Consider the following 16,687-nt stretch of genomic DNA (forward strand, 5'->3'; position numbering starts at 1 on the left):
CAGGAGGGCACTTAAACTGGAGCGGAATGTGTGAGGGAGAGGTTGTAGATAAGGTCAAGAGGTGGACAGGCCAATTCATGTTGCTTTTGGAAATTTGGGGGCTGGAAAGTGACATGATCAGATAGATGTTTTTAAAAGTTTATTCTGTCCGTACCATGGAGAACAGAAATATGGGGCGGGGGTGGACACAAGAGTAGAAACAGGGAGACTGGTGAGTAACTCGTTGCAATGTCTCCTACTGACAAAATTATGGCTTGGAAAGGATGAGAGGAGGTCAGATTCCGAATGTACTGTGAAAATGATCTGTTAGGATTTGAGGATGGAATAGATGGAGGATATGTGAAAAAAAGAAAGAAGTAAAGAGTAGCTTTTATGAAGTTTTTGTGAAGTGAAGGTTAAATTGAACCTTGGACTGAACAAATCAAAGCGTCACTTTTTGAAAAAAAGAATGCCACAGGGGAAGAGGAAAGTTCAGTGTGAGAACCTATTTGAAGGTGTTTGGCCTTCAGCAAAGTCTGTTGTGTTGCCAAGGGATCAGGACCCTACTTTGGAAACAGACAGTAGCATCCTGATTTGAATTCTAGCTGTGTCAGTAGCTGTGTAATTTATGAACACTTTGAGGCTTGGCTTTCCCTTCTGTATAGTGGGGATAATCATTTCAGCCTCACCAGATTGCACTGATATTAGAAATAATATAATATGTATATCATATACATTAGTATTAGAAATAATATTCATAGTACTAATAACATGTGTGCATAATGACCTAGAACATTATAGACATTCTGTATAAAGTAACTATTATATAAAATTTCATCATGTAAAATATTCTTTAATTTTTGCCTGGGATAATCTATGGACGCATTAAAGTCACATTTACCTTCCTTTATGAATTAATTGTGCATTGTCGATTGCAAATAGCAGAAGCAATTTTATTTTCTTTTAGTAATAAATAAATAAATAAACAAATGAACAAACACACCTGGGGGTGTTATATGAATATAAGATCATGAAGTTCAATAATAAGAGTGCCATCAAGCTTTAAGAAAGGTCTGGACCGAGGATTAGAAAAAGATCAAGAATCTCCCTCTGTATCTCATCTCTGTTTTCTCAGCATATATGTTTCTATTCTATTTTAATCTACAGATTGAATTTTTGGGCTTCTTTGATCAACATGGTTCAGCACATGGTGAAATATGTCCACTTTAGGGCTGCCACATTTACATGTCCAGTTCTCATTGCCCACAGCTACTGATAGGCTGACTGTCTCTCAGGCCTATTGTAGATCCCCAGGTGGAAGATGCGTGCTCACTCAGGATTGTCAGGTACCTAACGCTAGTGAGTCAGCTAGAAACAATTAGACAGGTGTTTCTGGAAATTAGGTCTGAGATTAGCCACCAGTGGCAAGAGTAGGGTAGGGGTGAAGTTCATAAAATATAAACATGATTATTGGGGACCCAACCCCAAGGCTAATATGAGGGAGACACTAGTTTACAATGAAGAAGAAAGTATTATGAATTTGGCAGACTTACCAAAATAAATCTACAATAACATACTGTTGATAACAAGAAAAAGTAGATACTGTTTTTTAAAAACTCTCTTATGCCATATTTTATTAAAATCTGTCATATGTTATATTTTAATTTTTCTATGAATAAACCAGTGAGTGCACACAAAGTTTAATACATGGGTGGTAAACTGCTGACAGCAATCTTTGAAGTCTCAGTACCAAGCCCAGATTAACACACAAGAGCCAGCTACTCCGCTCTAATTTTAAACTATTGATTCCTCTGTAAGGCGTAAGAAAAACAAAGTTTAAGTGTCTCAGTAACAAAATAATAGCACCATGCTGAGTTGATGGTGAAAATCCTAAGGAGTTCTTAACTTTCAGATAAAATTTCTTAGCAAAGCTTCCCTTTATTATAAATGGCACTACAAGCCAATTCACTCTTCAGACTTTTCTTTCTCCCCTGCTGAGTCTCAGCATTAAGTTTCTGACCACAGAGAATATATATAGGTAATCAAACCCACTCCTTGCAGCTTGCCTGACAAGAAACAGCTTACTGTAAATGAGATCACTGTTTTGAATCATCATTAGTGTTAGCTGAGTCTAAAAAAATGTGAGTTTTAGTTCATTACACATCGTAATCCAAACTTTAAATATTTTAAAGCTTCTTTTAAATTCACCTTCTGCTAAGAAGTACACATTTACATTTTACAGATCCATCATCATGATTGAGGTAGATTTAGGGAATTGAAAAGTAGATTTCAGAAAAACAGGCACACAACAAAATACGAAGCCAATTAGCTCTATAGCGGATAAGAGAGTAAACTAAAACTTAAACTTTTGAATACCTACTGAGTTCCATTCACTGTATATTGATTCACTTAATCTCATGATATCATGACCAACCGGTTATTGATTATTTTACTAGATGAAAAAACTGAAGCTTGGAATTGAAACTTGCACCTAGTTTTCTCTCTCCAAAACCTCTGTATTTTGTCACATTAAAATACTCTACAGAGTACTTTTCTCACAGAGAACTCACATACATAAATATAGATCATTTGTCTTTCATACCTCCCATCCAGGCAACTAGTCAGTGTTCGAATCCCCTTAGCGATAGTTAAGACATCTCTCAGCCCCTACATGAACATCTCCAATGGTGAACTCAATACCTCCAGAAATTAGGTGCTGGAAATATAAAAACTATGATTAAAGAGACACTACCTTTACTCTCAAAAGCATGCTGCCTAGTGGAAAAGACAAAGATTAGTCTAACAGTTAACACATAATATGTAATTGCTATATAGGGCTCTTACTCCTCTCTCTATTAGAAGTGATTTTTGCTCTTATTTCCTCCTACTTACAAGATTAAACATCCTAAAGGCAGAAAGTGTTTCTTAAATTTATTTTATCTTTGCAGCCCTAAGTAGAGTGCTTGGTGATAGCAATTGAATTGAACCTATTTATGATATTTTAGAAAGACATTCTACATATTCACGCTCACATACATATATATTTTATGTGAATACTAAATTAATGAAAGTATAACATAGCATATACTAATTGCCAAAGAGAGACTATACCTACTTCTAAAGGGAATTATCACTATGAGTATGGGTGTTTTACAAAACCTCTAAGAGGGTAAGGAAAACTAGTAGTGGACCAAGATGAATTAGTATAACCTGAGTAGAGAGAAGAAGGAAAAAGCTCCATGCAAAAACTGGAAAGGCAGTTTGGACAAACATAGAAATAAAATGGAGTTTACAGATGACTGCAAATGCTGAGGTCATAACTTCACATATTGTAATAAAAGGCCACCGGAAGGTTTTTCAGCAGAGGATAAACTAATATTTGGAGGAATTTTATAATTCTCAGTTGTTTAGGGTGGATTGGAGAACAGAGTGAAGAAAGGAGACAAGATTTAGAAAATGAATATAAGTGAGGCTTACTGAGATGTGGCCTCAGCTCTGAGCATAGGAATGGGATTGAAAATATCAAGGCCAAAGATAGCACTGAATATGGAAACAATAGGATTTGATGACAAGTGGATGTGGGAGGAAAAGAAAGAGCAATCAAGGCTCATTCAGAGGTATGTGAGTCTGTGGGTTGGGGGTGAGAATGGGGAGACAGAAAGGAGGGCTCCAGCAGGGAGGGGTGGGCAGTAAAAAAAGTTCCTTTCGAAGACTCTGATTATTGTGCTCACAGGATCATGTCTCTTGTTGGAAAAGTAAGGTATTTATTTTACTTGCTATCAGCTGAGATCACTTCTCTGCCTATCACACTTTCTCTTGGGTCAAGTGGTGTTAGAGTGGGCATGGCTGTTTGTGAGATCTTGCTAAGTGAATTTTGTCTTAGAAATTCATTTAGTTTGCATTTAGCGGAATATTTTTATTTGCATAATTTAGGTATTCTTAACATTCTGGTACAGAAATGATTCCAGGAATACTCTTACTAGCTAACCTAGTTTATGACATAAGTATTCATGATTGGAGGTCTGACTGCTATATGATTGTGAACTGCGGCACCAGTGCAGGAAATATGTATTTAGTGATGGAAAAACAAGTTTTGAATTATTTGGGGCCAGATCTTTTCTGTGTAAAACTCTTTCATATCATTCAGCTCAACTATGAGAGAAATTTGATAGACGTGTCCCTGAATTTGACAATAATCCTAATAGTCTATAACATAACCAGTCGTAAGTTGTGAAACTGAAACTTTCAAAACTATCATAAGTTTTTTTCTATCAACCATGCCGGGGAAACCTGATTCTTTTCTGTCCTCACTAGAAAATAATTATAATTTTAGAAAGTGATTAAAACATTATACCTCCAAAAGTATGGGAAAAGAACACGGGGGGTATATCAGGCAGTTAACAAAAATACTATTTTATTTTCTGGATTTTGTGAAGTTTGTAGTATTTTCAGCTTTTAAAATTTTGCAATTAATCGTGATTGCCTTTCTCATTCAAAATATTCACTTTCATGCTTAATTTGTATTCATAATTTTGTAACCTTTTTCTTATAGAATGCAAAATTGTATAATCTTCAGGATCCACAAACACTGAATCTGCCAGCAACAATGGCAACATTTATAGAAAAGTGTATATGGAGGGCTGGAGGAATGGGGTAGGTTATTGTTTAAAGAAAAAAATGACTAGAGTATATAACCTTAGTTTCTTTCTAGAGTAACCTTAGTTTCTTTCTAGTACTGAAACTTCTGCTATAACCATGTTGGTGCTTTAATAAAAGTCGATGCTGTATTTTTAACAAAGATTGTGTGGGAGAATTAAATATGCAGTAAAGACGCATACCTTCTGCAAATGTCCATCTGAACATCACACCCTATGAAAATATACTGATAACATAAATACTTGATTAAATACTCTCATTATTTATATATTGGTGTAGCACACACACACAAAAATAACAAACAATAACAAAAAAAAACACCCTCAGGTGTACAAAATAGTTTCTAGTTTCCAAAGACATCTAATTTATTTTTAAATTACCTCATATTTTTTCCAATGATTAACACTCAGATATCGAAGAGTTTTATGGGGGCACAACAAAGCAATAAGATACGTGAGTTCAATGCTACACGAGAAATTTTGACCAAGTATAATCAATCATATTAACCTAATTTATAAAATTCGTTTTGACATTATTTTAAGAAGCGTTTCTTTCCATCAGTCTTAACTAATCCTATCAGCATTCCAGCCCATCTTATCATCTAATTCAGACTCTGAGGCATCCTTCCAGTAACAATGAGAAAACTAGAAAATTCAGTGATAAATCAATAGTCCTTAAAATTCCATAAATGAGTACAGGCTGCCGACCTTCAATTTCATGTGTATGGAACATTTTTTTGACAGAAGAGGGAAATAAGTATTAAATAATAATTGAAATCAATTCTTGTGCCATTTTGTGGAAGGAATGATTATGAGTTTGATCTGTAATGTGTTTTGAGGGGATCCACATGTGGTGGTTTTCTATGTATTAGCCAAAGCCTTCACGCAATGGAAGGAGATTTTTATTAGAGTTTCTAGGTTGGATATTTGTATTCCATTAAACATTCTTGTTTGTTTCATGCTCTAGTCTCCTCTTAGTAGAGAGTAATTTACCAGAATGCATCGTAGGTTTTTATGTTTTGAAAGGTAACTGATATTTAAAATAACCAGAACATGTGAGGGAGGTTAATGAAATATTTTTTTTGACACTGTAGAATGGTCATAATACTACTGTGGTCCAAATCTCCATAGAAAGTAAGTGGTGTTTAACCACTATTAAAATATTAAATTATTTCCACAAAACATAAGATGCTGTCTTTTAAAATTGTGTGAATTTTCTTCTGAAGTTTAAGCTTAAATAAACCATCTTTCTTCTAGCATTATGTCTTGATTTTTATATCATTTTTAGAACAGATGCAGATTCTTCTATTGGCCACAGCACTCAGGATTATAGCCAAACCTGTATCTTATAATTATTATGATGACTAATGTCTTTTGGAACACTTGCAGGATGAAAATAGGTTTCTTCTCTGTACCTTTTTGAGATGACTGTTAGCTAATGGAAAATATTATATCATAAAGCATTTTAAAGTTTCCTTTAGGCACTGCTGGGGGAAAATTGCCATGATATTTTTTGCAGTGAGGAAAGTGGTGAAAAAAGTAAAAAAATGACCCCTTGGCCTTAATGAGTTCTACCATTCTTTTGTTTTTAACATTGTAAGTATATATTAGGTTTTATTATTTTCTATCTTTGGTTCATACGCATGGCCTAAGGATTAATAATGAGAGTGAGTTGAGACTTAATTTATTTCTACAGTAATGTTCTTAAAAAGCGGTACAGTAATGTTCTTAAAAAGCGGGTACAAATTAATAGTTTGTATATCATTTTTTCCTTCTGAGTTGATTTTGATTTCGATGATTGTATACCCACTGAAAAATTAAGACCCTGTTTAGGGTGGTAGGTCATACCCAGGAATCCTAAAATTTATTTTTCTTTTGCTGGTTGAAAAAGCATTGTTCTATGTGTTTTGCCAACACCACCCTTATAATTTTCTGTCAAAGAAAACTTAGAGACCACTTGCCTTGCTAGCTAGATTGTCAATAGCTTTTGCAGAAAACCAAATAGAAATGGGTAAATAGGATTGAGTCTTGTCTTGATTTTGGCCTGCTTGCATTATGAATTCCTCATTCTGTGGAAAATAGTGGCTGCTAAATCTTTCTGCCACTCACAGATCTTTGTGATTATTATTATTATTATTATTATTATTTTTTGATGTGTAGTGAGCTAAAGGCTTTTACTTGGGGAAACTACAAATGTTCTTTGCAATAGCTTTTAATGATCTCAGTATTTGAATTAAGACAATTTCTCTTCATTATTGATGATGCGAAACTATACTTTCTCTTTATAGGAAACCATATAATGGATAAGTTTGGCAGAGGGACCCAGGAAAGACCTTCATCTAACACTTCTGCTTGTATTTCTTAGAAGTAAAATAGAGAATATACCAATAACAGGTTTTTTATTTCTTCGTATTCTTTCATATATTTACATTTACTCTGCCGCAGAAACTTGGACTTGCAAACATCCATGTAAAGTGAGTTGTTCTCTATTTTACACCCTCATGGAGACTAACAGAGCTGGAGAGCTACAGATGCAACTGGTATGAGTGCTGGATTGAAAGTTTAGGATACTGGAGGATGAGCAATTTGTTCTTGGGCGTAATCTTTTTCTTTCTTCTTCTCCACCTCTATGAATAAACTTGAAATCTTTACTCTTCTTGTTTTCTATTCTCGGTGTAAGAAAATATTTAAAACACAAACTCCCATGATATGAATCATGGGAACTGTGTGTCATAGAGAATAAGAGAGATCTTGCTTTTAATGTTCTTGCTGTTCTTTCTCTGAGCAGCAGTACTAAATGTAACTACTTGAAAATAAAAGCCAGTGCCCTTTGCTGCAATTTTAGCCCACGTTGTAATTTCTGGTGGTCACTTATATTGCAATATTTTTTAATTAAATAATGCGGCTGAGATTTATGCCTTTGCAGAATAATAAATAACCAGCCACTGGTACCCACCACTGATATATTCAGCTGGTCTGCACAAGTACATTTTGCTTGATCAGATCATAGGTCTGATTGATTGGGGCCTTAGACATTCTGGCTGTTAAATGTTGTACCACTGCCATATGGTGAAATTCTAGTAGAAATACAATATAACAGAATTTCACGAAATGACAAATTAAATCAACTAAGCTTAGAGATTGTAAGGATTCTTTAGACAAGCCCTTGGGGGCAGTTGTTCAAGACAGATGGTTGCACTACACCAAAACCTCTTTCGGTTGCAGTTATAGCTGATGGCACTGGTGGCTTGAGAATCGCCAGTACTCTGCCTGTCATCATTCTGAAATTCATATTCTCTTTCCTGGTTTCCAAGTTTGTCCCACATCTGTAGAGTACGTTCAACATAATCTAATATATCTTATCTACCATGCTCCATATATGTACAGTCTCTTGAATGCAAAGACCGTCATGCACTTTTGATTGTAATAAAGGGTCTTATCCTGTTCACTACTTTATTTTAATGTTAAAGAAGTTAGAGTTCAGAGAATGAGTGCCTGAGCTAAAGTCACATGCCTCATAATGTCACTTGGTCTCCTGATTTTTCCCTGCAATGCTTTTTCTAATGAATATTGCAAGGAGAACGGGGGATGGGGGAGAGCACAAATGCACTCACTCAAGTATCTTTCAGGTAACTAGACTGATCATCTGGTACTCTCATCGAGTTTAGTTTCAGGCTTCTCTAAAATTTGCAGGGAGTAGACTGAGAGGATGAAATATGAAAATATTTAAGCCCTCATTGCAAGCAAATCTACCAGTTTATGGTACTCAAATTTCTCTTACTGTCTTGTCTTCCATTATCAGAAACCTGAGGAACTTCTAGAATTTACACACACACACACACACACACACACACACACACACACACACACACCCTCCCTCTTTATTTTATTTTTTTAGTTACTGACACCCCCAAAAATGTGTGTTTGCCAAAAACAAAATATAAATAAAAGTGGGGACCCTAGTTTTCCTTTCTTTATCAGAGTAGTTCCTCCTTGGAAACAGGATTTGTGGAAATCATGTAAGAATATCCTTTTACCATGTTCTTCTCTCTTCTTTCTAAGACTATATCCAGCAGTAAGGAGTCCAGTTGTGAAGACAGGAGTATAGATAAAGTTTATTGTAATGTAACAATAATACCCCAGGGAGTAGGAAAAGGTTCTAAAAGGTATCTTTGGGGATTTAGTAGGTTAAAAAGTACTTACTCATTGAGTAGGAACTGACTTTTTCTATGTTAGAAACCAGATTTTTAGCAAACATTTCTCTTCTGTTTCAGATTCCAAATTGAGTTAAAGCATTTTAAGCAATACATTGTAGAAGAGATTACACACATAAAGGCCTAGATACAATGAAACAATAATATATTTTACTTTGTATCTAGATCTCATTTAAGATTTTCTTTTACATAAGAAAATATCCTCTTAAAATTTAGATAACAGATTATAATAGTTTTCATATGTAATTTAGGCAGCAAATGTCATCCCAAAATTAATCTACCAAATTCCTCCTCTCAGAAAACAATCTCCATGACAATTTCTTCCCAAACTAACAAGTTTCATCTAGCTGTATTTCACTTTTTTCTATTCTAAGCTCCTTACAAGATTATTGTAACATTCCATTTTCAGCTTTCATCTCCAAAACTATCATAAACCTTGACTCTCCTATTGACTTATTTGTTCGAGAGTCTCCAATTATCTGTGGACCTTTCCATTCAAACAGTATTTCTCTTCTTACACGCCTGCATCTAAACCATTCATCAACATCTCCCAAGGTTGGATTCCTCCTCATGTGTCTACTGTTTAGTTGAACCTCAAAAATCTAAAATTCATCTTTAGGTTCTTTCTTTGCTTTGTTTCAAATGCTTAGTTCAGATTAGTTTTCCTCAAATTATCGATTTCTTCCTATTGCCCAAAGGGTAAAATTCCAACTTCTTAATGTTACATACATAAAATTATGAGATGAAGATAAGTACTTTAGTTTTATGAGTTCAGTTACTTATGTTTTATTTTCAAATGAGATTTTGACCAAGAATAAAAATAAAGTACATGAGCAAACAAGAGAAAAAAATCTTGAATTTATATAGCCAATACAGTTAGCAGAAACTTTATAATTCTTAGTATATTAAAATCTATCATGCTATTTGATTCAATTCGACTTAACGTTAATTAAATGGCCATTCTACATCAAGCAAATTTTCACAGGAAGAAGCAGTGAGAGATAAAAAAAGGTAGTCATCTTTAATAGATGTCTATTGTCTGTTAGGATTTTAACAGGCATAAACTCACAACAATAATAAAAGGTAAGAGGCATAATCGTTGTTTTCTCACTAAAAAATTTGAGGGTCAAAAAATTAGATAAATCTATCAGTCACTTGTCTGATAGCAGAACCAGACAGATCTGTCTTCAAAATTAACAGCTTCATGGATATAAAGATTTAAAAGGAAAAGCCCCTGGCTTTAAAGGGGCAACAGGTAACCTACCTAGACAAAAAGCAAAGTTCATAGGCATAACTTCTTTGTAGAGTATGTAACTTTTGAAAGCGGACTCAAAACTTCATTGTTAGATATATGCAGATGTTTTCCTGACCTATAACACAAACAAGGTGTAAGTTATGATACGTGCTGGAAACCCCATTAAACTATTGTTTAAAAAAATGCTTTGCTTCCACTCAGAAAAGTTGGAGAACTGATTATTTTAATGCTACCTACTTGATATTGTGCAAAAACAGAAATTTAGGGGAAAAACAACCAATGATCATCGACTTTATAGTAGTCAGGATAGAACAGACTGGGGCAGTTCTTGTAAGTCTATAATATTAAAAGTAGCCAAAAAACCAACAGTGTTAATAATAATAATGGTATTGATAATAGAAGCAACTAATATAATTAAGTACTTATAAGCCAGACACTATGCAAATTATTTACCTTTGGCATTTAATTTTTAGAAAAGCCTTTTATGTTGGCATTATTCCCATTTTACAGTTGTAACTGAGGTTTAAAAAGATTAAGTAGGATATGCTAAATTACCTAGCCAGTAAGCAGCAGAGCTAGCATTCAAAAGTTAGATTTTAAGGGTGGTACTCATAGTATCTAAGTTATAACAATATAGTACTTAACACAGGGCAGGTGCTTGCCTAAGTGCTTTACACGCCTAGACTTAAGTTATCCATTGGCACCTCTATGAGTTAAATACTATTACTTTCTTAGATAGGAAAGCTTACATTCAGAGAGAGATTGAGTAGCTGAGCCAACATCAGCCAGGTAACCAGCAGTGAAAATAGGATTTCAAATCAAGCATTCTGGCTCTAGTCCACCCTACTCTGCTTTCTCTGGAGAAGCTAGCAAAAATATCGTTTGGCCAAATAGTTGCAAATGATACCAGTGAGGAAAAATGAGTGAAATACTTTAAGGAACCACCTAGTAAATCTACCTGAACTATAGTGAATATATAAAAACGGGCTTGAAAGACAAGTTGGAGGCAAAACAATAAAAGGACCTGTGGAAAAAAATGCCTGGAAGAAAATTTAGTAATTAAGTACATTGTTAGTGGGGACTGCTTAAATGTTTCTGAGACATCGAGGATTAATGTGGATGTGTACATAAACACTAGTGAGGCAGGTAGACACCAGAGGCAGGAAATGCCATCGAAAGCTTACGTAATCCATCCATGTTGTCGCAAATGACAGTATTTCATTTTTTCTCATGGTTAAGTAATATTCCATTGTATATATGTACCCCCAACTTTTTTATCCATCTGTCAAAGGGTACTTTGGATGTTTCTGTGTGCTAAGCCAACAAAGGTAGAAAAAGTTGAGAACCATATGATTTCACTTATATGTGGGATATAAAACTGAAAGCAGTGAATGAACAAGACAAAAACTCATAGACACAGACAACAGTTTAATGGTAACCAGAGGGAAAGGTGAAGGAGGAAGGTAAAAGAGGGTAAAGGGAATCAAATATATTGTGACGGAAGGAAATTTAACTTTGGATAGTGAACACACAATGCAATATACATATGAGGTTTTATTGAATTGTATATATGAAACCTATATAATTTTATTAACCAATGTCACCCCAATAAATTTAATAAAATAAAAAGTTTAAAAATAAAAGCTTACATAATAGTCTCAATAGTAGTGAAATAGAAAAGAGGGGACACTGGGAAACATTATGGAAGATATAGTGAATTAATTAGACCAAAATCTGGAACTAATTCTAGAATTTCAGTTGTGTAAAACATTTTACATGATCTAAAAGTAGAATGTTATGTAACATTTTTTCTTTTTTAGGCTTAAAAATGGTTTATTCTAGAAAATGTCTTTTTTTAAAATTTATATATATGGCAGTTTCACTTTTTCAGCTTTACTGAGATATCGATGTATAACATGTAAGTATAAGGTATACAATGGATGAAAGGTACATGTATATATTGGCAAATTAATACCACAATAAGGTTAGTTAACACATCCATTCCCTTACATAATTACGAGTGTGCGTGTGTGTGTGTGTGTGTGTGTGTGTGTTCACATTTAAGATTTATTTTCTTAACAACTTTCAAGCATATAATACAGGGTTGTTAATCATAGTCAACATCTTGTACATTAGATCCCTAGGTGTTATTTATCTTATATGTGGGAGTTTGTACCCTTTGACCAATATCCTCCCATTTCCCCTACCCTCGATATTGTTTTTTTATCACACTTCTTTTTATTGTAAATCTTGTTTTCCAATTTATGTACATTGTGATAAAAGCTTCAATTAGAAAACATTATAAACAATTGTTTATGAAAATCATGGCCTTTAGATGAAACTTAAAGAGATTTAGAAGAGAAAAATGTGGTTTTTTTACTGTAAGTAAAATAATGTTGTCGTATCATGACTACAGATTTCTTTTCAACCAAATGCTTGAACCACTTTCTAAAAGGCGTTTTAAACATATTATCACGATAGCACAGTGAGCCTTACACTATTCTTTTTTTAGAGGCACCCATCTGTCAAAGGCAATTTTAGTCTTTGCTCCAGTTGCATAATAGTGAGAAATGTGTTTTTTGTTTTGTTTTATTTTGTTTTGTTTTGCTTAGTAGTTTTTATCATTATTCTGGGTCAGAAATTAATTCCCCGTCTGCGGGACTTCTGCAACCCCTGAGGAGAGCAGTGTAGGTGTGTGTGTGTGTGTGTGTGTGTGTGTGTGTGTGTGTGTGTAGGTAGGTGTGGTGGCAGGGCAAGGCAGGCAAGATATATATACATACATGATACATGTAGCCATGGAAGCTCTAACTTGTGGGGAAAGAACAGGGGCTGAATCAAAGGAGGGAAGCAGGAGGCCCAAATACAATGCAGGTAAGGTAGAGGGAAGAAAAACTAGGACTTTCTGATAACTAAAAAGATTCTCTTCCTCTTCCTTGCAGCCTCCATTGAATTTTCTATTTCTACTCCTAGGAAAGCTTTTAAAAGATACTGTATAGGAATGGTGGAATTGTCGTTATTCCAGTACATTTTCTAGGCATTCCCATTTCTTCTGGCTTGCTACCTTTCTTCTTGTTCCTTTGTGTCCTTTAACCAGACAAGAACCAGGACATGCAGAGAGTACATGAGACTGCTGGTCCTATGCAGGGGTCCACAAACTTTTCCTGTAAAGGGCTTAAAAGTAAACATTTTTGGCTTTGGGAGAAATCCAGTCTGTCATGACTACTCAACTTTGCAATTGTAACACAAAAGCAGCTGAATGTAATATGCAAATGAATGAGAGTGACTATGTTCCAATAGAACTTTACTTAAGAAAGCAGAGGGCAGGACCATATTTGACCCACAGCCATAATTTGCAGATCTTTGGCCTAATATGCAGCATCCATTGTATTTTGTGCTTATCTCATGGCGGATATCAGAATCAAATTAATAACAAAGATATTTCTGCAGTGGTGGCAAAAAGAAAACCCTAGAATTTTAGCTTATGCGAATTTCCGAAGCTGCTTTTTTTTCTCAAGAGGAGCTTCATGTCAAAGAGAAGGGATAGAACATTACATAAAACCATATCGAATTTACTCCATTAGTTCTCAGAAATGGTGGTTTGCATAGAATTATTTTCATTTCAAGCCCCTCCCTTTTAATTTACAGATATATATGTGATGCAGCATACTGCTAAATTGCTCACTGCAACAGCTGAATACTATTAAAGAAAAAAATCTCATTTTCAGCAAAGCTCTGAAGGCTGGGTGACGAAGGCATTGTGCAAGTGAGTGTCTGCTAAATGATAAATGAGCTTGGATCCTCATTTTTTTTAGAAGAATGTAGGTACAGTAATACCACTATTCTATAAAGCTACCTACTTCTGATGATAAATTCTCCCGTGTCACCTCACTTGTAGTGCTATGTCCCTGCCATTTGTAATAATCTAGTATTGTAAGCTACTGTCAGATAAATATTCACACAAGTGCGCTACTTGTTTTCTTCTGAAAGAACCTGTTAGCCATCGTGCTTCAGACAGACTCAAATTTAATGCATCCTTTAAAAAATGTATTTGGCAGTAAAAATGTTGTGGAAATTGATCTTGTTATAAAATTTAGCACCTTAGATTTGACATTAAGGCCACTTAGAGACTTTAGCAATCAGTAAGGCAGAGAGGGAACAACTGAATTTCAAGGTAATGGCTCGTAGGCCATAAAGTGAGAAATTGGAACAGGTTACAAAACCTAATCTTTCAAGTTGGTCATTTATTTGTCAACTACTCCTGCTCTAGGATACTCTCCATATACAAACAAATAAATAAATAATGTCTTTCTCGCTGTCATTTTTTTTAATCTTAGAGGAATAGACCTGAGTCTTTCAAAATTACCTCAGTTTCACAGAGGCTCAGCAGAAAAAAACAGAACCATGCAACAGATGACAAAAAAGGAATATAATAGTAAATAGAAATAAATATGATAAGGTGATTATAATTAAATTTAAATTTGGAAAGTTATAACCAAATATGCCAGTTTGACTTCAGAAATAAGGTAATACAGAAATAACAATTATGGACATGGAGATTAAAATAATTATCAAATTGACAAGAGGGTGAAAAGTTCTATTTGTATTTGATGCCTGTTAGGAGCTCGATTTTAACCAGAGATGGTATAGTCATGACACAGTCCTATAAAAGGATAGTTGTAATATCTCATGGAAATGTGGACAGTTCCTTGTTCAAGGCTCCTGTGGTCTGTGAGGGATGGGTGGTTATAGAGATGTAACTACAACCAGTTTTTCAGAGTCGAGCCTGAATCGATCCTGATTGTGTAGATTGTACGATTTCAGAAGAGTGTCACCTTCAGGCAAGAGCGGGGTCTGAGGGAAACACATGGAAAGTATTTCACTTATTGGCACCTGTAACATGCATATCTCAAATGGCATTTTGTTTACCCTGGAACTGGGTTTTCCTGGGCAAGCTCGACGTCCTACTTCATTTCTCCTGCAAACTGATTCTATAAACCGTGGCTTCAGGCTGATCTATTTACTATCCCAGAACATTACATGCATTTTCACACCTCCCTACCTTTACTCCATATGTAATTCTTTCTACCTTTCACACACACACGCACATGCACACGCACACACACTCTTACTCATGATGGGCTCTTACTCAACCTTTCAGTTTCCCAACTCAGAATTCACACCACCATTACTTAACTAGCACCTTCAAAAGTGATGATGCTGGTTTAACCTGTAATTAATTTAATATAATTACATACTTGCCTGTCTCTTCTGCTAGATTATAAGGATTTGTTCTTCCTTATTTCCTGCATTATTTTGCAAATAATAAGTGGTTAATAAAAAATCAACTAAGCGAATGATTTTTATCAGTCTAGTCAGACAGTTGAAAAGAGATGTGGAACCCCTGAAGGGGATAGGAGGATATAGGAAATCCCAGGAGACTTTTAAATAAGGCATCAGGAGTTCTGACTAGACTTCGAGAATGATGCAGGACTGGGGGCATGGTAGGAGGAGGCTATGCCATATTAGATCTAGGCTCACTTCACCTAAACTAGTTACTTATATGTGCTTGTTCAGATCTGTTTGACTCTCATCACTGAACTCTTTCAGATTTATTTAGAGGAAGTGCTCATCTTGTCATCTGTGTTGAGACACACAGCTTTCTCTACCAGGATCAAAGTAGTGGTGGAGGCACGAAGAACAGTCACCTAAGCAAATATTAACTAGCTACTGATTATAAAAATAAAGCATTTGCTTAGTAGTAATTACTGGTTTGGGTGGAGAAAGTGGGAGAAGTATACTTATTTAGGTAAGAGGTAGCTAAAAACATCAATTAATTCCTGATCTAAATTAGATACTACTTTGTGCTTGTTCTACTAGCCATTTTGTTTAATCAGTATGAATTTTAATACAATAATGACAGATGTGCTAAATGAGGCACTTATTGGGGGTAAAAGGTATCAATTATTAGATTGCTTAGAAAAAATATTTCTCAGCATTTATTTTTAGTGGAAACATTTACTATTAAATTTATTTGGGTGTGTATGTGAAATGAATGTCAGCTACTATTTCTTATCTGAAAAATTAACAAATGAATCACTTCCTCTGGCATTTAATATAAACCTAACAGTTTGTAATCAAAGGCAAATTTTAAAAAATTTAAAATGCAATAATCTCATTATCTTGACAGTTGCTTTCATTATTCTTGAGTGCTATAAAAAGTTTCATGCATGTAGGAGTCTATATATCATTAATGTGTAGATTAAAGAATAGTAATATTTGTAAAAGAGAAGCAGCTAAAACATACATGTTACAAATCTGAGGCCCCCATTCATCCCTTTTCAATCATATTCCCATATTGCCCTATCAGATATGATATCTCAAACTGAATGATAACCACCACCTCGCTTTTCTTTTATCACTTATATATATATGTATCTCAAAACAATGTATTGTTTAGTTTTGTTTCTTTTTAAACTTTATAAAAAAGGACTCAGGATTTGTATGGTCTTAATTTTAAGGTTTATTCAAATTGTAGCAGTAGCTGGTTCATTTGACTACCAAATATACTAGAACTTCAAAAGCCC

The 16,687-nt window shown here is 34.7% G+C and overlaps 1 protein-coding gene across 14 annotated transcripts in view; it reads left to right on the forward strand.

The window, feature by feature from the left end:
* KHDRBS2 (KH RNA binding domain containing, signal transduction associated 2) overlaps positions 1-16,687 on the forward strand; it is a 512,467-nt gene that overhangs the window by 318,298 nt on the left and 177,482 nt on the right. Inside the window, exons 7-8 of one of the 14 annotated variants that reach the window (XM_039852952.1) lie at positions 4,532-4,632; positions 6,923-7,022. The exons of the other annotated variants lie outside the window; for them this stretch is intronic. Of the exons in view, the coding sequence (XP_039708886.1) occupies positions 4,532-4,632; positions 6,923-6,941 (120 nt within the window). The 3' untranslated portion in view covers positions 6,942-7,022. Of the gene's footprint in view, positions 1-4,531; positions 4,633-6,922; positions 7,023-16,687 lie in introns of those variants that run through there. 14 annotated transcript variants of the gene reach the window in all.

The sequence above is a fragment of the Pteropus medius genome, unplaced genomic scaffold (assembly GCF_902729225.1).
Source record: "Pteropus medius unplaced genomic scaffold, Ma_sr-lr_union100, whole genome shotgun sequence".
Lineage (NCBI taxonomy): Eukaryota > Metazoa > Chordata > Mammalia > Chiroptera > Pteropodidae > Pteropus > Pteropus medius.